This window comes from Eleutherodactylus coqui, chromosome 2, assembly GCF_035609145.1.
Source record: "Eleutherodactylus coqui strain aEleCoq1 chromosome 2, aEleCoq1.hap1, whole genome shotgun sequence".
NCBI lineage: Eukaryota > Metazoa > Chordata > Amphibia > Anura > Eleutherodactylidae > Eleutherodactylus > Eleutherodactylus coqui.
In genome coordinates, this window is record NC_089838.1 from 319,340,460 (window position 1) to 319,365,634 (window position 25,175).

Consider the following 25,175-nt stretch of genomic DNA (forward strand, 5'->3'; position numbering starts at 1 on the left):
TACAAGCATGTTGGGCCTTATTCTTCTCCAGATTTAATTTTCCCATCTCTTATAGCCCTGATTTATGAAAGGGCAAGGCCGCTACCTTGTCCAGGATCCTGGCTGAACCACAGGAGGGGTCTATTATAGACTGTACCACTTTGTCTCCCCAAAATTTTCCTGGAATATTTGACTCAAAAGAATTCTTTACAAAATTCAAAGAAGGATACCAAAATGACGTCTTTTTCAATCATCCTTCTAAGGACCTGCACCTCTCTTTTACGGAGGGGTTTTGGATGCAGGGAAACACACTCTATGTCCCTGTTTCTCTTCGACTTGAAATTCTTAAACTTCTCCATTATTCTAAACTTGCAGGTCATCTTGGAGTCAAAGACTCTTGAACTATTGCTTCATTCTTTCTGGTGGCCTAATTGTAAGAAGGATGTGAAAAAATATATTGCCTCCTATGTAAGGTGTGCATGATACAAGACACCACGATCTCTTCCATTAGAACTTCTTCAACCACTTCCAGTCCCATACAGGCCTTGGGGATCAATATCAAAGCATTTTATTGTGGGTCTCCCCCCTTGAAAAGAAATTACTGCCATCCTTGTGTATATGAAGAGAAACAATAAATCCCACGCTAATACGAACCAATATGAAAGGCACATGTGCAAAGAGACTCACTTCTGTGGAAGGTTCCTGTCCTTGAGACCTCCTTAAACCGTCAAGTGGCAGAACAAAGTAGAGGCTTTGCCAATGAGAAATGGAGGATTTCCTCAAATCTTCTAACAAAAGAGTTATTTTTTCCAAAGGACATATATACACAATTTTTGACAAATAAAGTTGACAGGTAAATGCAAAGTTGCTGTGCAATGCGTTTCAGGGCTCTGCTGGGACCCCTTTATCAAGCATCCTTGTTGTGGAAAAAACTGCCCATCTTATTCCCACCAGAGAGATTCCCACTGCTGAACAAAATGTGGAATTGATGATCAAGGAGATTTTTAGACTACACACCATTTCTGATAATGTAGTTTCGGATAGAGGTGTGCAGTTTACCTTTAGATTTTGGAAAAGCTTCTCTACTGCCTTAGGGCTTACTATCAATTTGTCTTCCGCCTTTCATCTCCAGTCCAATGGCCAGACTGAAAGGACCAACCAGACTCGAACAATATCTCTGCTGTTTCATTTCTTACCTCCAGGATGATTGGGTAAGAAACTTGTCAACAGTAGAATTTGCCTATAATAACTCTAAACATAATTTCACATCTCAGGGTCCTATTTTTCTTAACTCTGGGCTACACCTGGTATTTATTTACTAGCACTCCTACAATTGCTCAGAGGCTAACTATGTTGCAGAAAACCCAGGAAAGGAGATGCTACGAGAAGCCCAGGCACATTGTAAAGGGGCAGCAGATAGACACCACAAAGCTCCTGCCTTCCAGGTTAGTGATCAGGTTTGGCTATCCATCAGAAATCTGAAGATGCATTTGCCCTCTCTGAAATTGGGCCAAAAATTTATCAGGCCTTTTCGGGTTTATGCAAAGGTTATGTCAGGTCTGCACAGGACACACTGGATACTGAAAACACTGAGCTACTGCACACCAATAAGTACAAAATAATGACAACTGCATAAAAGAAATAAACTCTCCCTAATAAACTAATCCAGGCATGGGACCTGCTTAACCAGCAGATGACCCGATCTGACGAGGACGGACCTGACCTCATACCTCGGCCACTAGTTAATCCAATGAGGAATAGTGGAATAACATGGAAAACAAAATGGAATAAAAATAAGCTTTTGTACTTAGCTTTGTGTAGTCAGAGGTAAACAATAGAACCAGCTCCAAGCTTCTGGCTTCCTCCACAGCCATCGGATGACTGAAAATAAACTGCACCCAAGACAAGCACCAGGCCAGGCTAAATCGCTCTGACAAAATACCCACAGGTGAGATGAAGCATGTCTCCTCTAATACCACTCCCACCAGAGCCAGAAGACAAAAACACACTTAAAAACCTGCACCAGATTATCTAGCAGGGGAGCTATCCCAGAGCTGCTGCAACAGCACCTCCCCTTTTAGAAGGGTCCCCAGGACCCTTAGGAAAAGGTCGATTTGGATTCAGTCTATGAAAATTTATTATAAGCTGGTCCGCATGGACATCTGCAGCTGGTACCCATGTCTTCTCCTCAGGACCATAACTACACCGATACACTAAATACTGGAGAGATTTTCTAACTCGACGAGAGTCCACTATGCGACTTATCTCAAATTAAATATCTCCATCAACCAGAACTAGGGCTGTCACAGATGAAACATTTCCTGAATCAACACATTTTTTAAAAAGAGATGTGTGAAACACATTAGTCATTCTCATAGAGCTGGGAATCTCCAAACAAAACGATACAGGATTAATTTTTTTCAATGATTTTGAAAGGACCGATAAATCGTCGACCTAACTTGAAGGACTGTTTCATTTTTATATTTTAAATCGACAACCAAACCAAGTCTCCCACCAAGAAATGCGTCCCCTCAGAATGCTTATCAGCCACCTGCTTGAAATTTGAACTGTCCTTTGAAGATTCTTCTGAATCTTTTCCTAAACCCCCTCGATGTTAAAGAACTCATTCTCCTCTAGTATCTCCGAGACCTTTTTAGAAAAGAGACCAAAACATAGATGGAACCCGAAATTACAAAAGAAACGTGACGTCCCCATAGATTTCAACGACCAATTGTTCAAAGAAAATTCAGCTAAAGGCAAAAACCATGACCAATCCTTCTGATTCTCTGAGACCTAACACTGCAAGTATTGTTTTAGACTTTGGTTACATTTCTCTATCTGGCCATTAGTCTCTGGATGATATGCCGAGTAAAAAAGAGCTGAATTCCCAACTGAGAGCAAACAAAATACTGGAATCTGGAAACAAACTGGACTCCAGGATCGATAGAAGATGATATTTGCTGCTAACCTGTGCAATCTCAGTAATATGAGTAATGAACAATCTAGCCAAGGTTTTAGCATTAGGAAGACTGTGAAGAGCCCAAAAATGACAAATTTTGCAAAACTGATCAATCACCACCCACATGATAGTGTTACCCTCAGAAGGCAGCAAATCTACAATAAAATCGATAGACAAGTGAGTCCAAGGTTTCACAGGTATAGGCAAAGTCATCAACCTCCCAGCAGGAGGATTATGAAGCGATTTTGTTCTGGCACAAACCTCACAAGAAGAGACAAAACTAATTACATCTCGTCGTAATGACGGCCACCAACAAATTTTTGTGAGTAATTTTCAGGTATCATTAATTCTTCAATGACCAGCTAACACAGCACTATGTAGTTCGAACAGCACCTGCAGTGTCAGATGAACAGGGACAAACAGCTTTCCCACTGGAATACTCGACAAGGCTAAATCCTGTGCTTTATGGACATGTTCCTCCAAATCCAGAGAAATTGCTGACACCACAATCCCCTCAGAAAGAATGTGTGCTGGATAGAGATTAGCAAGCACCCAAATGCTCGGGTCCTCGTTATTCCAGTCGAGCTTTTCGTAAAATTCGAGAGCTCTACTCAAGTAATGAGCCCCATTGACTACCATGGGAGACTCGAGCATTTTTGTATGTGGGCCGCCGGGTCTCGGTCTCTCTCTCGCGCGCGCGTCGCAGAGGGGAGGGGACAAAACTGACACGTCACAGAGGGGAGGGGCAAAAATTTGGGGTGGGGTCAAACACAGCGTGATGCTTGCTCGAGTAGCGAGCACCATCGAGTATGCTAATACTCGAACGAGCATCAAGCTCGGAAGAGTACGATCGCTCAACTCTAGGGAAGGAGGTTCATCTGAAAGAGCATTGACCTTAATATTTCTACTACCAAGATGATATGTAACCATAAAGTCAAAATATGAAAAAAATAGAGACCACTGCACCTGTCTCAGATTATGTCTTTTGGCTGACTCTAAGTAGATCCGTTTTTTGTGATCCTTAAAAAGAGTCACCTTATGCCAAGCTGATTCGAGAAGATGGCGCCACTTCTCATGAGCCCACTTAATTGCCAACAGATCGGTCATCAATATCATAATTTTGCTCAGTAGCAGCAAATTTATGTGAAAGAAATGCAGAGGGGCAAAGATGTTGCAACATACTAGTTCCCTGCAAAAACACCACATCAACTCCAACTTTTGAGGCATCAACCTCCACCACGAAAGGGTAGATGAGTTTGGTTGCAGTGGAACTGGAGCCATCACAAAACATCTCTTTAAGGCATGAAAAGATTGCAATGCCCTTGAGGACCATTTAGAAGGGAAACAACCCTTCTTTGTCATGTCCGTCAAAGGCTGAGTCAACCTTGAACTGACTACCTGAACCATGTGGGGATTAAATCTGCAACCTTTAGGTCGTGAGCGAAAGCTTTAGATTGCATTTCTGGTGACTTAACATTATGTGCCACAAAAAGCTTTCCCAGGAATAAACCAGCCTCCTCCCCCACCGGTGAGGGTCTAAGGGGAAGAAGTTTTAGTGGATAAAATTCTGGATTCTAGAGTGCACAAAGGCTAACTACAATATCTAGTGCAGTGGATGGGGTATGGGTCAGAAGAAAATTCCTGGGAGTCGTTCCAAAATGTGCATGTTCCAAGTCTCACGGGGGAGTTCCACAGGAGGTCCCCGGAAAAATCAATCCATGGGATGTCCAGAGGTCATCTTAGAAACTGTCAGGACTCCGCTCTCCCTGCTGAGCTTTACAGACACCTGGACAGCTCTTTTGCTGGACCTTAGCCTTTTTTCTGGACTCCTGATCCTGTTTCCCTGTCTGGCTCCACCCTGCTATTGATTAGATATACTAAAAAATTCCCAGCTCTTTCACTGCATCATTGCATGATGATTGTGCCTCACAGCCCATAGTCATGCTCCACCACCTGCCTGCTCCTAAGCAACCGAATTGATACCTACTGTTACCAACCTCTGGCATTCCTATGACTACACAACCTGACTGCTCATTTGTACTGCAACAGATACTTACCGTTACTAACCTCTGTCTTGACTAAGCAACCTGCCTGCTCCTCTGTAGTACAAAAGATACCTACTGTTACCGACCTTTTGGCTTTACTGACTCCGATATCTGTCTCCTTGGCTTACAACACTGTGACTCCAAAGTAGAACCAGATCATGGCATACCTGGGATGTTTTCCTTTCTTATAGTTCTGTTGATCTGTTGGTTCTTCAGGCCCATCCTTGGTTTTCCAAGATGGTTGTACACTTTTCTGAATAAAGCAACGCACACTGGGCTTTGGTACTGTCTTACAGAACCAATGCACTACACCTGCTCTGTGACTGGCCAGCACTGCTCACGTGAGCAGTCAGTGTTGTCCAATCCAGAAAGCAGGATGAAGTATCTGACTACCAATGCACAATGTGTATTAGATAGTGAGTAGAGATATCATAGAGAGGTTGATCACAGCACACACAGTACCTTAAGTTTCAAGGGAGAACAATCCTAGAGAAATGGTACCCGCTCCTAACCGATCCTGGGTCAGTATAGTATACAATCAACTGATAGATGAAGAGCAGCACGCCAGGGAATTTCTTCAAATATTCAATGCGTTATTATGCCCAACAAGACAAAATTTCGACCCAACCACAACGGGGCTTTGTCAAGTCCAGGACTTGACAAAGACCCGTTGTGGTTGGGTCGAAACAAATATTCAATACAAATATTCAATGTTTTATTATGCCCAACAAGACAACATTTTGACCCAACCACAACGGGTCTTTGTCAAGTCCAGGACTTGACAAAGACCCGTTGTGGTTGGGTCGAAACATTGTCTTGTTGGGCATAATAAAACATTGAATATTTGAAGAAATCCCCTGGCATGCTGCTCTTCATCTATCAGATAGTGAGTAGAGAAATGTGGCCATCATCAAGGCCAGAGAGGGGTGCTGAGAACCAGCAGATCTTTGGCAGTACTGCAGTAAAGAAGAGTGACAGGTAATATTACTCCCATCCTCTGGTCCTTGGAAAAATTTGTCCCTTGAACTAGAGAGTAGCTTTAATTTTCATCAGATCACCTCTCCCTGGGAGGTTGAGCCTTGCTTATGGTGCAGTTATGGGAATGAGATGCTGTCATAACACCCTCACCACCCCTGTCATCATAAAGTTTGGCCATCAAATTCCTCCTCAGAAAAATCTAAGCCATTCCCCTTCTCTTAACATCACCCCCACCCATATTTAACATCCAAGCCTCAGTGAACTTAAAGTTAATTGTGGATTGGACAAAAGCTTACAGGAGTATGGGGAGGCTCACCTTCTTTTAGGAACCTCTAACTAATTATTTGTTTATATATGAAATGTCCAATTTTATTTTTTATTTTCACAGGTTTCTCACACAGAACAGCAATGTTTGAAGTTTAATCTTAACAAATATTTAAATACAGGACTTACCCAACCCGGATCTGTCAAAATCTACGACTATTATTCACCAGGTAACTTTATAGATGTAATAAACTGCCAAAGATAAATGAAAACCTAGTTTTCTGATGACTATGGATGGCAATGTACTGTTAAAGCAACAAACCATACAGTATAAGCCAACCTTCTTGCTTCATGTAGCTTACATTTACCTACGTATGTAGACTGGGTCAGAGTCCACAGAGTCATTTCATTATCATCAGATGTAAGATCTACTCTACTTCTGGAGGCTGAAATAAAACAAGAGAGATACCTTTGCACTTGGGCACCTGAGCCTTTAGTTATGATCCTGCTTTTCTAACATACAATGCAACACTTCCTCCTCTTCTATTAGGTCTGTTTCTTAGAAATAAGTTGTATCCTTCAAGCCTTGTATTCCAATCATGTGTATCATTCCACCATGTTTCCGTGATGCCTATGACATCATATTTCTCTTCCTGTGTTTGGAGCTCTAATTCTCCTTGTTTGTTTCCCATGCTCTGTGCATTTGTGTAGAAACACTTTAGTTTGTGATCGGTGTCTCTTGCTCCTCTACTTTCCTTCAGAATTTTTAGTTTTTGTTCTTTCTTTCCACTTCTAATAGCAAGGTTCTCAATTGTATTCATTAGCTGTATATTTTTCCTGGCCTTTCACTTCCCTTCCCATATTGTTTTAGTAAAAAAGCTTTTCTGATGAATGTAGCAAGATGCCTGCTAAATACAGGTTTTTCTGTCTTTGTAAGGTGCAACCCACATCTAGCAAGGATTCCATCATATAAGTAATTCACTCCATAGTCTAGAAATCCAAATCTTTGCTGACGGCACCATCGATATAGCCAGTTGTTCACCTCTAGAATCCTGTTCCATCTCCTTATTCCATGGCCATCCACTGGGAGGATGGATGAGAAGACCACCTGTGCTCCTAGTTCCTTCACTATCCTGCCGATGTCTTAAGGCTCTGCAGACTTTTTTGCAGTGTCATTTGTCCCTACATGTTTTAGTAGGAATGGGTAGTTGTCTGTAGGACTGAAGAGTCTTGAGTATCAGACACATCTGTAATTTGTGCACCTAGAAAACAGCACACCTCTCGTGAGGTTATGTCAGGTCTGCAGACAGCAGCCTCTTCACAAAAACACTTTTTACTCCATCAAAGAGTATTTTAAGTGCTTACCACACTGTTTTTTGTGCGCAAAGTCATTTCTTGTTGTACCTCTTCATTGTTCTCCTGCGTGAGAGCCTGGTATTGATTCCCGAGCAGTATGGGTGCTGGCTGACTCCTGATCCTTCTGCCTCTATGGGTCACATGCATCCATTCCTCAGCTTCTGCAGATACACTGAGTCATTTCAGGTCAAGGAAATCCTCACCTCCCTAATGAGTTACAATGTAGCTATTCTCTCCTGAGGACTTTGCACCTTTTTCTCCAATAGAGACACAAGCTTGCATTTCTGGCAGGTGAGGTTTGGCTTTTCCTCTGGTAGGTCTGTAAACATGCAGCATACACTGCAGCTCACCATGTAGCTCATCTTCCCTTCCATGTTGATGTCCACTTCTGAACTTCTAAGAGTCAAGAATTCTTGGGAGGATATATAACCTATAATATATTACTAATCGCAACATCTTATAGGTTATATATAAGATGTTACAATTAGTAACATCTTGGTTCCTAGTAGAGATGAGCGAACGCGTTCGTCCGAGCTTGCTATTCGTGCGAATATTAGGGTGTTCGGGATGTTCGTTATTCGTAACGAACACCATGCGGTGTTCTGGTAAATTAAACTTTCTTCCCTGAGACGTTAGCGCTTTTTTTTGGCCAATATAAAGACAGGGAAGGCATTACAACTTCCCCCTGCAACGTTTAAGCCCTATACCACCCCCCTGCTGTGAGTGGCTGGGGAGATAAGGTGTCCGCCTGATATGAAAGTCTGCCCCTCCCGCTGCTCGCTATGGATGCATTCTATATGCGCTCAATGGGGCCAGCGGCAGCAGCGCTGACCCCATTGAGAACATATAGAAGACAAATCCTTCTTCTCTGGCACAGCTGTAACAGCTGTAGCAGAGAAGAACGATGTTTGCCCATTGAATTCAATGGAACCGGCAATACAGCCGACTCCACTGAATGCAATGGGCTGCCGGCGATCGCAGGATGAATGGTCGGAAAGGGGTTAAATATATAACCCCTTTCCTGCAATTCATCCAGAAATGTGTTACACTAAAAATATATACCGGCGTATAAGGCGACCGGGCGTATAAGACGACCCCCCAACTGTCACCTTATACGCCGGTAATACAGTGGAGCAAAGAATAAAAAGCATTACTTACGTTTTTAGATGATCTGCGGCGCTCCTGCAGGCTGTCACTCCCTCCTGGTCCACGGCAGACAAGCTTTCTCCACGAAAGACTTTAAATCCCTGCCTCCAGAAGCACATGTGCCTTCAGCCAATCACAGCCAATGACAATGATGTCATTGAATGGCTGTGATTGGCTGTGTTTCTGGAGGCGGGGATTTCAAGGCTTGAAATCCCCGCCTCCAGAAACACAGCCAATCACAGCCATTCAATGACATCATTGTCATTGGCTGTGATTGGCTGAAGGCACATGTGCTTCTGGAGGCAGGGATTTAAAGTCTTTCGTGGAGAAAGCTTGTCTGCCGTGGACCAGGAGGGAGTGACAGCCTGCAGGAGCGCCGCAGATCATCTAAAAACGTAAGTAATGCTTTTTATTCTTTGCTCCACTGTATTACCGGCGTATAAGGTGACAGTTGGGGGGTCGTCTTATACGCCCGGTCGCCTTATACGCCGGTATATATTTTTAGTGTAACACATTTCTGGATGAATTGCAGGAAAGGGGTTATATATTTAACCCCTTTCCGACCATTCATCCTGCGATCGCCGGCAGCCCATTGCATTCAGTGGAGTCGGCTGTATTGCCGGTTCCATTGAATTCAATGGGCAAACATCGTTCTTCTCTGCTACAGCTGTTACAGCTGTGCCAGAGGAGGACGATCTTTATGCTGACAGTGGGGGGGGGGGGGGGGGGGCACTCTTGCCGCTATTGTGGCTTAATAGTGGGACCTGTGAACTTGAGATGCAGCCCACCATGTAGCCCCTCGCCTGCCCTATCCGTCACTGTGTCATTCCCATCACTTTCCTGAATTGCCCAGATTTTCACACATGAAAACCTTAGCGAGCATCGGCGAAATACAAAAATGTTCCGGTCGCCCATTGACTTCAATGGGGTTCGTTGTTCGAAACGAACCCTCGAGCATCACGGGAAGTTCGTTACGAATAACGAACACCCGAACATTTTGGTGTTCGCTCATCTCTAGTTCCTAGCATTAACTTTAGTGAAGTCACATGCATCCTTAAAGGAGATGTCCCGAGGCAGCAAGTGGGTCTATACACTTCTGTATGGCCATAATAATGCACTTTGTAATATACATTGTGCATTAATTATGAGCCATACAGAAGTTATAAAAAGTTTTATACTTACCTGCTCCGTTGCTAGCGTCCTCGTCTCCATGGTGCCGACTAATTTTCGGCCTCCGATGGCCAAATTAGCCGCGCTTGCGCAGTCCGGGTCTTCTCCTCTTCTCTATGGGGCTCCGTGTAGCTCCGTGTAGCTCCGCCCCGTCACGTGCCGATTCCAGCCAATCAGGAGGCTGGAATCGGCAATGGACCGCACAGAAGCCCTGCAGTCCATGAAGACAGAGGATCCCGGCGGCCATCTTCAGCAGGTGAGTATGAAGACGCCGGACCGCCGGGATTCAGGTAAGCGCTGTGCGGGTGGGTTTTTTAACCCCTGCATCGGGGTTGTCTCGCGCCGAACGGGGGGGGGGTTTAAAAAAAAAAAAACCCGTTTCGGCGCGGGACATCTCCTTTAACTAATTGATAAAATTCCCCTTGATTTAGAGGTATGGCCACTTATGGTATAGTTTCTGAGGCTACAGGACTATGTGTACATGGCCAACAGTTCCAGAGTTTTTGAACTGTCTGAAACTCATCAACAATAACTTCATGGTGTTTCACAAACTTATTGTTCCAATCTCAAACAGACTTGTGAAGCATTAATCATGTTCAGGGGTCAACAATTTCTTGCAGTGACTGGTGTGTATCTAGGTGTCTTTTCTTTTCAGTTTAACTGAAGTAGAGTTTGTGAGCTGTATCTGGTACGGTCTATCAAATCTAGGCTCCAGGGTTTTTCTCACATGCCTTTTGAGGACCACCCAGTCTCCTGAAAGTAGTTTGTGTGACCCCAATTTGGAATTTGGCTCTGTAATTAAAGAGAACACATATCTGAGTGGCTAATTTCTTGTGTAGCTCCTTTGCATAACATGTGAGGTCTCCATGCAATGCCTGCAACTGCTGAGGAAAATATAGGCCTTTTACAGAGGCTTTACCAAACATGACCTTATAAGGGGACAGCTTGGTGTTTCTATTAGGTATGGTTCTTACTAAGTAAATGGCTAATTAAAAATATATACCTTTATTACTTTCTATGACTTCTGGTACGCCATATGTACAAATTATTTTGTCCAACAATTTTTTAGCCTTAGTTTTGGCATTTTTTTACAAGCTTCCAGCTAACCTGAGAAGAGGTCTATGCAAACCAACACAAACTTCTAAACACCTACCTTAGGTAACTGTATGTAGTCAATCTGCAGTCACTCAAATGGGTAGTCTGGCCTTGGATTAACAATGAGAAGGTACTTTGGCAACTTTGTCTGGGTTTGTTGGGTGCAAGCTATGCATCGCTGCACAAACCTGGTTGCAGCATTGTTGATCCCTGGGGCAATCTAAGCAGAAGACACTGCACAACACATTACCTCCTTTCTTTATTGTGTGATTCATGGCTGAAGTAGAGCATTTGGGGGAGTCACAGGTGTTTACCTTTCCTCCGGACTGTCACTCCTATTATTCACCCTTAGGGGCTGGTTCCTGTAAAATGGACAACAAAGAGATCTAGCCAGTTTACATGCTTCAGCGAATGCCATCAGCCTTGCTTCCTGAGCAGACATCCCAGGAGGGAGTGGTAAAGATGAGAAAGATTCAACTAGGGCTGGGTAAATGTATAGAGTGCCTTTTGCATCAGTTCATTTCTTACATTGACAGAAGTGACTAGTTAGTATAAGAAATGAACTAATGCCACAGTTGCCCGCACATTCACCCAGTCCTAATATGTGAAAATCCTGCCTAGCTAACAGAGACTCTGATTGAGTGTGGGGACCAGGTGGCTGCAGTATGCACTGTACGTGCCGCTGCTGAGATGAAGCTCAATCCCCTCTTTCCTTCACACATACCCCCTGTAAATACAAAGTTTGCACCTCTAGAGCCCTAGCAGTGGGGAAGTGGGACCTCCTGTTCTGTGTTTACGCATAGGGGTGGGCAGGAAGAGTAACCACCTTCATTATGATTGGCTCCAGCATCCAGCCTTCCGTAAAACTCACCGATAAGGAGGAATATTGAGTAATCACGTGAGGAATATTTCTGCATCTAAAGATTCAGAAAATTGTGCATTAAATCTGCATAGTCCTAGTTAGAAAAATTGTTGAATGTCCTATTTTTGTGTGACACCTACTTACTATTACTAATACTTATTGTCTATGGGAGCATTAAAAAAAAAAAAAAGAAACGGATTACATTTAAAAAAGCGTATTGTATATGCATGAACATTGCCGAGAAATCAGGTAAAATAGTCAGTTTTCACTGAACTTCAGAACATTGCACTCACCTTTGTGAATACAGTCTTATAGTGAAAAAAGCCCATTAACATGGTCTTATTAGGTTTTTTGTAAATACTTTCTTTATTAAGAATTTAAGTAAATATGACATACATGGAGTAAGCAATTAAAAAAGGTAGTCAAAATGGTTATTGAGCAGGTACATTTCCAAGAGATGCTAACATTGTCACTTTTTTATCTGTTTAACAATTGAAAAAATATTGAAATGAAAGAGTTATATATTGCGGAAGTGGGTAAGGGGGGGGGGGTTAGGTAGAAGGGAGGGGGGTGGGGTCTTATTAGGTTTAATCTCAGTCACCAATCAACTCTACAAGAAGTAATCTTCATGCACTGGAAGTAGTGCTTTTATGTTTTATCATTTGTTTCTACCCAACAGAAAACCGTTGCACTAAATTCTACCATGTGGAAGATGGCGGCGAACGTCTGGGCAAGATCTGCCAAGGAGATGTGTGTCGCTGTACAGAAGGTAAAAGAGCATTTAATAATAATGTAGACTCGTTTTATGGGATCAACGGTTTTACCAAATGGTGGGACTTTCTAACATGCATATTTTGTCAAAAGAGTAAAGGGTCCTTTAACAGGCAAATATTGTCTTCAGATTTTCACTAGATCGTGCGAATCTGAATGCTAATCGCTCAGTGTAAATGCTGCCAGCGACTGAATGCCGAATGCTTATCGTTCACTTATCATTTGTCATTTAGTTTGTGCTGGCAGAAAACTCAAATGATGATTGGCCGGTGTAAGCGGGCAGTTGTGTATCACTGGAAGCGATCTTTGCTTCGCTCCGCCTCCATTCACTGAGCAATTATCACTCCTGTGTGGAAGCACATTAGCGGTAATCGCTGGGACAAGTGTCAGGCACTTCAGCACCCAACAATCGTCCCATCTAAAAGGACCCTAACTAGTTGATGCAGTGTATACATCCTAACTTTTTCCCTTATTCATTCCTTTCATATAGGGGGGATTTTGTTTAGAATTTGAAATATAAATTTTCATAATCGAATTACTTAAATTTGAATTTTTACATTGATTTTCTTACTAAATGGCAAAGAGTCTATTCAGGTTTCTTTTAATTTTGCAGCGAATTGCTTTATGCAGCAACAGTTAGAAGAAGTGGATGCTGAGGTCCGATTATATAAGGCTTGTGAACCTGGAGTGGATTACGGTGAGATCACTATGATGTTATTTTCATATGCTTACATATTTATTCTGACATTAAAACTTCACTGCAGATTTATGAATATATTGTTATTTTTTAGGAATTTTTGTTTTCACATAAATTGACTTAATACTTGAAAAATTTAACTTTTGATGATTTTAAAAAAAATTTAAACACCATCTTCTCTACAAGTTTCAAAGATTGAAGCGGTTCTCCGCTCATGTTTTCTTGTCCCAGAAGAGGTACTGCAGGGAACAGCTACAGTATGTCAATGTTTATAGGAATATGGTCCGTTATGGGTATTTTATACAAAAAAGTACTGACTGTCATGCAGTTCCATGTTGTGCACCGCATGAAAGCCGAACCCAGTCTAGTGTGATCTTGTGGTCACATTCTCTTTCACCTGGAGACATAAACTGAAGCTCTTGGGTTTTAATATAAAAAAAATATTGAAGTCTTCTTAAGTGGTAAGTTGTAATTATTCCCCCTCACTAAGACCCAGATTCGACTGCTGTCTGTGCTTGCCCTATAGCTACACCCATTTTTACTTATCACCTACTTTTTGCTAGCATACACTTAAAAGTAGGGCACAGATGAAAGGTAGTAAGACTGCACGATCAGACTACACAGGGGGTATGCAGCTTGTAATAGCAGCGCTGGTATGTGTTTTGCTAGTGTTTTGGCTGTGTTCAGCACAGCTGAAGAAAAGGGAGCTGAAGAAAAACAATATTCACCTAGCGCTGTCAAAAAGGCGGTATCAAGTTGTGCCGTGTTTTCAGCAGCGCTGGAACCTCTGCCCATTTATTTCAATGGGCGGCTTACAACTGAAAACGGCCAAACATAGAACATGCATCGTTGTCAAAGCCCAGCGTTGAAGACACTGCATTTTGATGCTTGTGTGAACAGCCCCATTGAAATGAATGGAAGTGTTGTATAGATTTTAGCGCACCGCTGAAAAGACAGTGCTAAGCGCTGTACAAAACTCCTGTGTGAGGGAGCCCTCACGGGTCTGCATAGGAGCTGTATGCACAAAACAGGCATTATTCAAAACCATAAGAGTCCAGAACGCCATAAGCCCTACTCTCAGTGCTCCCACTGAACAGATGATTTTGCTGGGGGAAGCTACATTTCCGTTGCAGCAGCCACTGCAGGGGAAAGAAGAGGAGATGCCAATATGGCACAACCCTAATGGTTTGTTTTAGATGCAATCTACAAATTGGTCGTAAATATTAACCTAAGCGTTAGACATACCTCCTTATGTGGCACAAATATATGATACAAAATTCATAAAATGTTATGAATTCATTAAATGTATGTCATTTACAGTCTATAAGATGACACTGAGCGCCATCGAGAAGGGTGAGAACTTTGACAGCTATGTCATGACAATTACAGAAGTCATTAAGGAAGGTAAGTTCCACATTGTGCATTTAATTCATCTATTGGTAGATCTGTTTTTGTATATACCATGAGTTACATAAACATGACCATGACACCCAAATCCCTCATCTTAGAAGTGGAGGCCTTCATGTTGCCCCTTTCTTCTATCCCTACAGTGCTGTAATAAAAGTTAGTGGCCTCTTGTTGTCTTGGCTGAGAAGCTGCGATGGAGACCGCACAATAATAGATCCGCCGGTCGTTCTGTTCAGGAGTTTTCTGCACATGCAGAACTTAGAAATTCATAAGGATAGGAAAATACCTTTACATAACTGTGCTATATGATGATGTATCCGTGTGAGGAGTGCACATAGCTTCCATCGCTCATGCACGCTGAAAAGGGACATTCGATAATTAAGGCTGTTGTGTGGATAAAATACAGCGCAGCCTACAAAACTATTGTTGTCAAGAAACATTACTATACAACATGTGGAAGTGTCTGCAGGATGGTAATCCTCCCAGGGCAAGAGACTTGGACCCCCGTCCGCATGTTGCCTTATGGTTTTTACTTTTTTTATGATTGTTTTTGGGGTTTTTAAGGGTATGTGCAGACAGCAAGGAACCACGGTGGCAAAATCAATTACAGGTTTTTTGTGGATTTTTGGTGTGAATTTGCAGCAGAGTTTACTCCTTGCATTGCAGAGGGTCAAATCCGTAGTGGGATCTTCAGCTAACAATTGGCATGGTGCTTTCAAACGGGCAGGAATAGGCCGCGGCACGCAGCGCAGGGGCAGATGTTGTTGCGTTTATAACTGCAGAATGTGTTCTGCGGAATTTCTTGAGTTGTTTGCCGTACAATTTAGGTGAGGAATTATATCTCCTGTATATTAGAAATCTGCAAGAACAATTCCACAAGAAGTCCCTAATCCCGAAGCACAAAGCTTTTCCACTTCGGAATGGAATCTATCTTGCAGTTTTGAATTGAAGATGCACAGATGTTAACAGGTGGAGAATTCAAGCCTCATAGGGATAACATTGGGAGGCAGTAATGTTCGGGGGGACTAACTTCATCCCATGTGAAAGCACACTTAAAGGGAACCTGTTATGAGCTTTGAGCCCCATAAATGAAGGTCATGGAATGGGGAGTCCGTGGAGAGCTGTTTTATACTCATTGGGCGCCCCATTACTATGCCGTGCCCACTTGACGTCCGCATGGGCCAGCAGCGTGACTCTTCAGTCTGCTCTGTGTGCACTCTCCCATAAACAGCGCCCCCCCCCCCATACTCCCTGACCTGTGAGACCCTAAACTGAGTTTACAGGGATCAAATCTCATGACAGGTTTCCTTTAAAACTCAGTGTTTATTAATTCAGATTTTTCTCGCACCATATAGATGAGAATTATTGAAATCTCATCAACGTATTTGTGCCATGGATGAGTCTTTTTTGCGCGTGATCAGCATATTTTACTGTAATTTTTCCGTGCTCAAGGCATGGTACCATGCCCCGCTCTAAGTGGATATTTAGCCTCAGAAGTTCCAGATGTGTTCTTTCCCACAGAATTGTACACAAAAGTAGTAGGTCTTCATCAATACGTCTTGCGTTTTATATATAAGGATTATATCCCTGTGCCGTGCCTTTTAGGCCATCTTGCTTAAATATACAGCTTTTATATTCCAATCCTCCATTTCCAGGTACGGATGTGGGTGTTTTTAATCAGGAGCGCAATTTTATCAGTCATGCCAAGTGTAACAAAGCCTTAAAATTGGAGATTGGCCGAGACTACCTGACCTGGGGAGTGTACAAAGATCTGTGGAACATTGGATCTGGGTAAGTGACAGTAAATAAAAGTGTGGATTAAAGATATGGAAATTGGGGAACATGAGAGCAGTAATCCTGTCCAGACATAGGACTTGCCTAATAGCCTAACATCTGCTTGTGTACCATATCAAATATGCCTGTACCACATACACAACCTTATTCTAGAAAAACATAAAAAACTTAATTAAAAATTCATTATGGAATCAAAAAACACTAGAAGTGGTTTAAAGAAACGTCATGTTATAAGATAGGGGATAAATGTCTGCTGGAGCAGTGGGCATGTGCACATGGGGTATTCTGGGGCTGTTGGACCTCCCAGCGATCAGACATTTAGTCCTTATACTGTGACTAGAGGATAAATGTATTTGGTGGTAAAACCTCATTAATGCCTTCACCCAGATATTATGGACTTGTTGATAATTTTACCCATTTGGTTCCGCTACAGATTTTCCTACATGATAACTAAGGACACTTGGATTGAGATGTGGCCAAATGTCCGGGAATGTCAGAAACCGGAGTACTATCCACTCTGTGATGATTTATCCGACTTTTCAGATGATTTGCCGTTCCTTTGCTGAAAACTTGATTTCAGACCCTTCCATCTATTTTCACATTCTCTATGTAAATGCTTAGAATTAGTACATCAATAAAGGTTCTTTGTGTCCAATGATTTCATGTTACATATTATATCATTCATAAACTGCATTCTCCTATACACATCCACATGCAGGTAAATAGAAACCCATTGACCATCTTACTAGAACAGCCTTTAAAAAAAATTTAGCCACCAAATACAAAAAACATCACACCATAAAATGAATAAAAATATCTATATTGTAATTAAAAACTAGTAAAAGAGACAAACAAATGATGAAACAAATCCCAAAGATTACCTTAATGCATGATTCCATAATCTCATGACATCTCAGTAATCAATAAGTACTGTACATATCAAACCCCAAATGTGAAAATTCATATACAAAAAAGGATATCAACATGAGATGATGACCAAAAAAACAGTACTAAAGCGGATGTGCAAAAAATGATGTGTAGAGCTGAGTAAATGGAGATCCCATCCGTGAACCGAAAGTGGATGCTGTAACAGAGATGCCCAGAGACTCCTACCATCCTGCCAAGCGCTGTGCTGACTGAACCATTTCCCTCACACCTCCAACTCCGGTGAGAAGCAATCACCACAACTGTTTTTGTCATACTCCACTCTTTGGAGATTAAAGTAGACTGTAAAAGTGGCTCCACAGTACTTCTATGCCAGTCTGTGAGCGACGAGCATTCTGAGAGTACATGGCCCTGAAACCCTGTTTTCCACATGGTTCCTGCTAGCCCACCCAAAGAACTAAGAGAGGTAATTTCAGCTGCACCTACAGTAGTTAAATTGGTTCTCCAATTTGGGCAACCCCTATTTTTTGGGAGGTTCCCCTGACAATAAGCTGATCACAAAGTGTCCTCTTCCTGAGATCTGCAACAATCCACTACAATCTGTTTGGAAACTTGTCAGTAAGTGCTCAATTCTCCTGCAGTGCCACCACAGGGGAAATTAGTTATTGTTCTCAGCAAGAGAAATGACGTAATCTTGTAGATATGATACCTTTTAATGGCTAACAAAAATACATGATGTAATAATAGCGAGCTTCCGAACCAACGCAGGGTTCTTCTTCAGGCTTATGGATTGGATCTGAAGAGGCATGCATATTTATACATACTTATGTGCAGTAAATGTCCTGTTGGGGGTCTTTATGTTGGAGAAACAGGACAGAAACTGAAAGCCAGGATGAGATCTCATCGCCACACGATTAAACACAGAAAAAGAGAATTACCTGTGGCCGAGCACTTCTCTAACCATGGACATGACATAGGAGATATGAGAGTTTTGATATTGAAGGGTGGTTTCAAGTCACAAAACCACAGAAGAATTTGGGAATATAAATTGATAACAACCTTTGACACGCTGAATACTGGGTTAAATTATTCCCCAGGATTTATGCGTGAATGGGAAGTGTGAGACATTTATTATACAGATAAGACCCCCATCAACAGTAATTCAGGGACCATTAACTTTCACTCCCTCATCAGTGTTTAGCTAAAAATGTTTGTGTATCTCTTGTAGCAATTCAAGCCTGCTGACTTTCCCCCCTCCAACAGTAATTTAGGGACCATAAAACTTTCACTCCGCTATCAGTGCCCAGTAGAGATGAGCGAGCACCAAAATGCTCGGGTGCTCGTTACTCGGGACGAAATTTTCGCAATGCTCGAGGGTTCGTTTCGAGTAACGAACCCCATTGAAGTCAATGGGCGACCCGAGCATTTTTGTATATCGCCGATGCTCGCTAAGGTTTTCATTTGTGAAAACCGGGGCAATTCAAGAAAGTGATGGGAACGACACAGCAACGGATAGGGCAGGCGAGGGGCTACATGGTGGGCTGCATCTCAAGTTCCCAGGTCCCACTATTAAGCCACAATAGCGGCAAGAGTGCCCCCCCCCCGCACTGTCAGCGTAAAGATCGTTCTCCTCTTCCATAGCTGTAACAGCTGTGGCAGAGAAGAACAATGTTTGCCCATTGAATTCAATGGAGCCAGCAATACAGCAGGTTCCACTGAAAGCAATGGGATGCCGCGATCGCAGGATGAATTGTCGGGAAGGGCTTAAATATATAAGCTGTTCCCTGCAATTCATCCAGTAATGTGTTACAATAAAAATATATACTGGCGTATAAGGCGACAGGGCGTATAAGACGACCCCCCAACTGTCACCTTATACGCCGGCAATACAGTGGAGCAAAGATTAAAAATCATTACTTACTTCTTCTGACGTTCTGCGGCGCTCCTGCAGGCTGTTGCTCCCTCCTGGTCCACGGCAGAGTATTGCTTTCTGGACGCAGGGCTTGAAATCCCCGCCTCCAGAAACACAGCCAATCACAGCCATTCAATGACATCATTGTCATTGGCTGTGATTGGCTGAAGGCAGGTGTGTTTCTGGAGGCGGGGATTTAAAGCCCTTCGTAGAGAAATCAATGCTCTGCCAGGAACCAGGAGGGAGCAACAGCCTGCAGGAGCACCGCAGAACACCAGGAGGGAGCGACAGCCTGCAGCAGCGCCGCAGAACGTCAGAAGAAGTAAGTAATGATTTTTATTCTTTGCTCCACTGTATTGCCGGCATATAAGGTGACAGTTGGGGGTTCGTCTTATACGCCCCATCGCCTTATACGCCGGTATATATTTTTATTGTAACACATTTCTGGATGAATTGCAGGGAAGGGCTTATATATTTAACCCCTTCCCGACAATTCATCCCCGCGCACGCCGGCAGCCCATTGCTTTTAGTGGAACCTGCTGTATTGTTGGCTCCATTGAATTCAATGGGCAAACATCGTTCTTCTCTGCCACAGCTGTTACAGCTGTGGCAGAGAAGAAGGATTTGTCTTCTATATGTTCTCAATGGGGTCGGCGCTGCTGCTGCCGGCCCCATTGAGCGCATATAGAGAAGATTTATGGCCTTAAGAAGGACCGTTGGGGTTCTTGAAAGCTAAAATACTGCTAACACTCTCCCTATAGCAGCTCCAACATGATAGCACTTTCCCTGAACTAATATCAGAATGCATCTGTGGCGAGCCGCGGGAGGGGCAGATTTCAATACTCGGGTGACACCTGATCTCGCCAGCCACTCACTGCAGGGGGGTGGTATAGGGCTTGAACGTTGCAGGGGGAAGTTGTAATGCCTTCCCTGTCTTTCTATTGGCCAGAAAAGCGCGCAAATTTCTCAGGGAAGAAAGTGAAAGTAACTCGAACATCACGTGGTACTCGTTACGAGTAACGAGCATCTCGAACACCCTAATACTCGAACGGGTATCAAGCTCGGACGAGTATGCTCGCTCATCTCTAGTGCCTAGACAAAAAAAGTTTGTTTGCTGTTGCAGAATTCCTTTTAAGTGTGAACCAATCACATCCATATCTGTGCCTTGTCATAAGTATGTATGTTATAAGTGTGTATAAATATGCATGCCTCTTCAGATCCAATCCATAAACCTGAAGAAGAACCCTGCGTTGGTTCGGAAGCTCGCTATTACTACAACATGTATTTTTGTTAGCCATTAAAAGGTATCATATCTACAAGATTACGCCGTTTCTCTTGCTGAGAACAATCACATTTTGCTCTACTGGCTAACACGGTACCAGATCTTTGTTTTCATTATAGGGGAAATTAGGTATTACGCAGTGCCGATCAAATCAGTGTGTTGTCCGTTTAATGCAGGACAGGAAAGGTCCTGCAGAATAATAAACCATCTTCCTAACCATTCTCCGTGCCAATAGCAGAATATCCTGAAGAGCAGACCCCTCTCTTCACTCAGAATTCCCTAGTAGGGTGTATAAGAATGGGTTTTCGAAACCAGACATTTCCTTTAAAAAATAATTTCCTTTTTTCTGTGGTTTCACCGTGGCTTCTAATCAGTCACAGGATTTTCTTTACTTTATTTGGTTCCTGATAATTCTGCAGCAATCATTCATTTTCGGATAAAACTCATTCAGCCATAAGAGTCGCCTTAATAAGAAATCTAAGTATGCGCCACGATGGCCTCTCTCACACAGGTGTTTTTGTAAATGACCACTAAAAACACAGCACTAAGCCTTCATTTGGTTGAAGTGGCCTTCTTAGACGAGCGAATGCTGTATGTTCTATTGTCTGCGTTGCAGTGCATTTTTGATGCCCCATATCATCATCATTGAAATGAATGGCGTGTGTTAAAAATGCTGTGTATGTTTTTAACACTGCTTACTATGCCACCGGAAGGGAAAAAATGGTGACGTCATCAGCTTGCTTTGCCTGTGTTGTTACTGCACAAAATATGCAGTAAAACGCAGGCAAACACTCACAAAACGCTGGTCTCAATGCTGTGAAACACTGTTTTTACAAACGCTTGTGTGAGATCGGCCTTACCCTAAGGGGTCATGTCCACGGGCAAAAGAAGAATTAAAATCCGCAGCAGATTTTAACTCTTCTCCCGCGCGCGGATCCGCACCCCATAGGGATGCATTGACCACCCGCGGGGTAGATAAATACCCGCGGATCGTCAATAAAAGTGATTTTAAAAAAAATGGAGCATGAAAAAATCTGGACTATGCTCCATTTTCATGCGGGTCTCCCGCGGGGACGGCTCCCGCGGGCTTCTATTGAAGCCTATGGAAGCCGTCCGCATCCGCGGGACACAAAAATCATATTTTACTTACACGCTCCGGTTCTTCTCTTCGGCGCCGCGCCATCTTCTCTCAGTCGCGGATCATTTTGCTTCGGCCCGGCGCATGCGCGGGGCACGTCACCGACGTCATCATGCACATCCGCCGAGCCGAAGAATGAAGATCCGGCCGGTGAGTTTATTCTCATTTATTTGTATTTTCAGCGCTCATGTCCGCGGGGCAGGAGGGACCCGCTGCAGATTCTACATGTAGAATCCGTAGCGGGCCCGATTTTCCCCGTGGACATGAGGCCTTACAGGGCTAGGAATAACGTAACAAACACTTAAGCACTGATACAGACGTTACAGGCACCCTGCCATACTAAAATGTTGGAATAGTCTGCAAAGGCTATTAAGGTAAAGCCACTCCTTTAACAGCTGCCAAATCTGCATGTTATTAAAAGATGACAAGAAAAAAAGGAGCGGAGCAAATCTATATTCTGATGTTTTGGTTTGAAAATTGTTTCTGATTTGTTTTTCTCCTCCCTTATTCTAAGTGTGGGAGTGAAATTGATAGATTCTTGATGAGTCTGGAGGGATAAATAACTTCAAAAGGGATTTATGAAACACCCTATGCACCCTCCAAGAACTCGGTAAATCCAACTCATAAGCTAAAGGATTAATGACTCGCGTTATGGAAAAGGGACCGATAAAACGCAGCGCCAGCTTTACCGAGGGGAGCTTCAATTTTAAATTCTTTGTGGACAGATAGACCTTCTGACCGACCTCAAATGGCTCCGACACAGTGGACCTTTTACAACCACGTACTTGCATACAACCACTTGCTTCCTCCAGATTCTTGTGCACACCATTCCAGACCTCCCGCAACTCACTAGTAACAACATCAACAGCGGGACAAGCTGTAGGTACTGGAATGGAAGTCAGGAACCGGGGATGCCGACCAAACACACAGAAGAAAGATGACACCCCCGTTGCAGAACTGATAGGATTATTTATGGCAAATTCGGCCAAAGGTAAAAACTCTACCCACTGACTGAACCACTCGCCCACAAATAGACGCAAGTATTGTACTACGTCTTGATTTTTACTTTCCGTTTGCCCATTCGTCTGCGGATGAAACGCTGAGAAAGACAGATGTTCCCAAGTTTTTACAGAAGGCCCTCCAAAATTGGGCCACGAATTGTACCCCCTGATCCGAAACTATATTGACTGGTATTCCATGCAATCTTATAATCTCTCTAATGAAAATCTTCGCTAATTCAGCGGCAGACGGTAATTTCTCCAAAGCAACAAAATTGGCCATTTTCAAGAACCTGTCAACAACTACCAAAATGGTGGAACAACCTTGTGACAGAGGCAGGTCAGTGACAAAATCCATGGACACGTGCGACCATGGACTACCAGGTACTGACAGCCGCATTAACGGTCCCTCAGGGCTCTTATGGCGACTCTTACCACGTGCACAAGCTGAACACCGATTTATGAACTCCCGGACCTCCCGTGCCATGCTGGGCAACCAGTAGAATCGGGAACATAGTTCAAGAGTCCCCTGGACCCCCGGATGCCCTGCAAAAATAGAGTATTGAGACTCTTCCAGAACCAACAACTGCAGAGACATCGGTACAAATAACTTCCCTGCCGGAACCCCCTCCGGGGCTTCTTGTTGATATTCCTGAAGCTGAGCCGGAAGGTTCCGTGTCAGGGCTGCCACCACGACATCGGGCGGAAGGATGCCTTCCGGAGAAGAGTTCTTAACCTCCGGAGTCCTGAAACTGCGGGGGAGGGTGTCAGCTTTCACATTTTTATCTCCCGGCAGGTAAGTGACTGTAAATTTGGATCTCGAGAAGAAAAGCACCCACTTGGCTTGCCGCACATTAAGACGCTTAGCATTCTGAAGATACACTATGTTCTTGTGATCGGTGAAGACTGTCAGCTGGTGTTGAGCCCCCTCCAAAAGATGACGGCATTCCTCAAATGCCCATTTTATTACCAACAGTTCCCTGTTCCCAACATCGTAGTTGTGCTCGGCGCTACTGAATTTACGGGAAAAGAAGGCACACGGACTATACCCTCAATGGCCCCCCAATTCCTGGGAGAGGACAGTCTGCACCCCAACTTCTGAAGCGGTAACCTCCACGAAAAAGGGCTTCAGGGGGTCCGGCTGAGCAAGCACCGGCACGGTGGAAAAAGCCCTCTTAAGTTGCTCAAACGCCTCTGAAGCTTCCGGAGATCACAACGTCATGTCCGCTCCTTTTTTCGTGAGATCAGTCAGCGGTTGTGCAATCACTAAAAAATTTCTGATAAATTTTCTGTAAAAGTTGGCAAACCAAGAAAGCGCTAAAGAGCCTTTAAATTATCTGGTTTAGTCCATTGTGCAATTGCCGCAACCTTGTCTGACTCCATACACACATCAGTTGGAGTAACGATATACCCAAGGAATGACACGTGTTTGAGCCCAAATGAGCACTTCTCCAATTTAACATACAATTGGTACTCCCGTAGACGCCCTAACACAAAATGGAGATGTCTGACATGCGTGTCCCGATCCGACGAGTACACCAAAATGTCGCCCAAATAGACAACCATGAAAACCCCTAGATAATCGTGGAAGACCGCATTCATAAACCCCTGAAAAACTGCAGGGGCGTTGCATAACCCGAAGGGCATAACCAGACATTCGAAGTATCCCAACGGGGTATTGAACACGGTCTTCCACTCATCACCAGACTTAATACGTATAAGATTATAAGCCCCCTGAAGGTCAAGCTTAGAGAACCAGCGTGCTCCAAGCACCAGATTCAACAGATCAGGGATCAGAGGGAGCGAGCACTGATTTTGTTTATGGTTATCTTGTTTAAAGCGTGATAGTCGAGACAAGGCAGCAAAGACCCATCTTTCTTTTCAACAAAAAATAAGCCTGCTCCAGCTGGTGACTTTGATTGTCTGATATGTTCCTTCGCTAAAGCCTCTGAAATATAGGATTTAAGAGCCTCATGCTCCCTACCCGACACATTAAATATGGCCCCCTTAGGTATGGGACTATCCGGGACCAGATCAATCCTACAATCCCATTCGCGGTGTGGGGGTAATACCTCAGAAAGCTTCTTAGAGAACACATCTTGAAAATCCCGTAAATAGTCCGGAATACTAATAGTATCGGTGGAGCACAATGTAACAGGCACTTGATGATCCTGACAGGACCCAGCCCACCAAACTAGCTCCAGAGTAGTCCAATCGAACTGAGGATTGTGCGTCCTTAGCCACGGCAATCCCAGAATGATATCCACGGACATCTTCTGCATGACCAGATATTAAATAACCTCTGAATGTAATGCGCCCACCATGAACTGAAGTTCTGGTGTCCTCCAACGCACTACCCCTGAGGACAGAGGGGTTGCATCAATACTGGTAAAGTGTATTGGCAAACCTAACGCGGTAAAACTTGATAACAGTGGTC

General features: G+C 43.5%; 1 protein-coding gene across 1 annotated transcript in view; it reads left to right on the forward strand.

The window, feature by feature from the left end:
- Positions 1-17,089, forward strand: part of LOC136610274 (A.superbus venom factor 1-like) — a 193,999-nt gene extending 176,910 nt beyond the window's left edge. Inside the window, exons 36-41 of the mRNA XM_066589506.1 lie at positions 6,350-6,455; positions 12,534-12,623; positions 13,239-13,322; positions 14,643-14,726; positions 16,385-16,520; positions 16,957-17,089. Coding sequence (XP_066445603.1) covers positions 6,350-6,455; positions 12,534-12,623; positions 13,239-13,322; positions 14,643-14,726; positions 16,385-16,520; positions 16,957-17,089 — 633 coding nt within the window. The remainder of the gene's footprint in view (positions 1-6,349; positions 6,456-12,533; positions 12,624-13,238; positions 13,323-14,642; positions 14,727-16,384; positions 16,521-16,956) is intronic.
- The last annotated feature ends 8,086 nt before the right edge of the window (positions 17,090-25,175 follow it).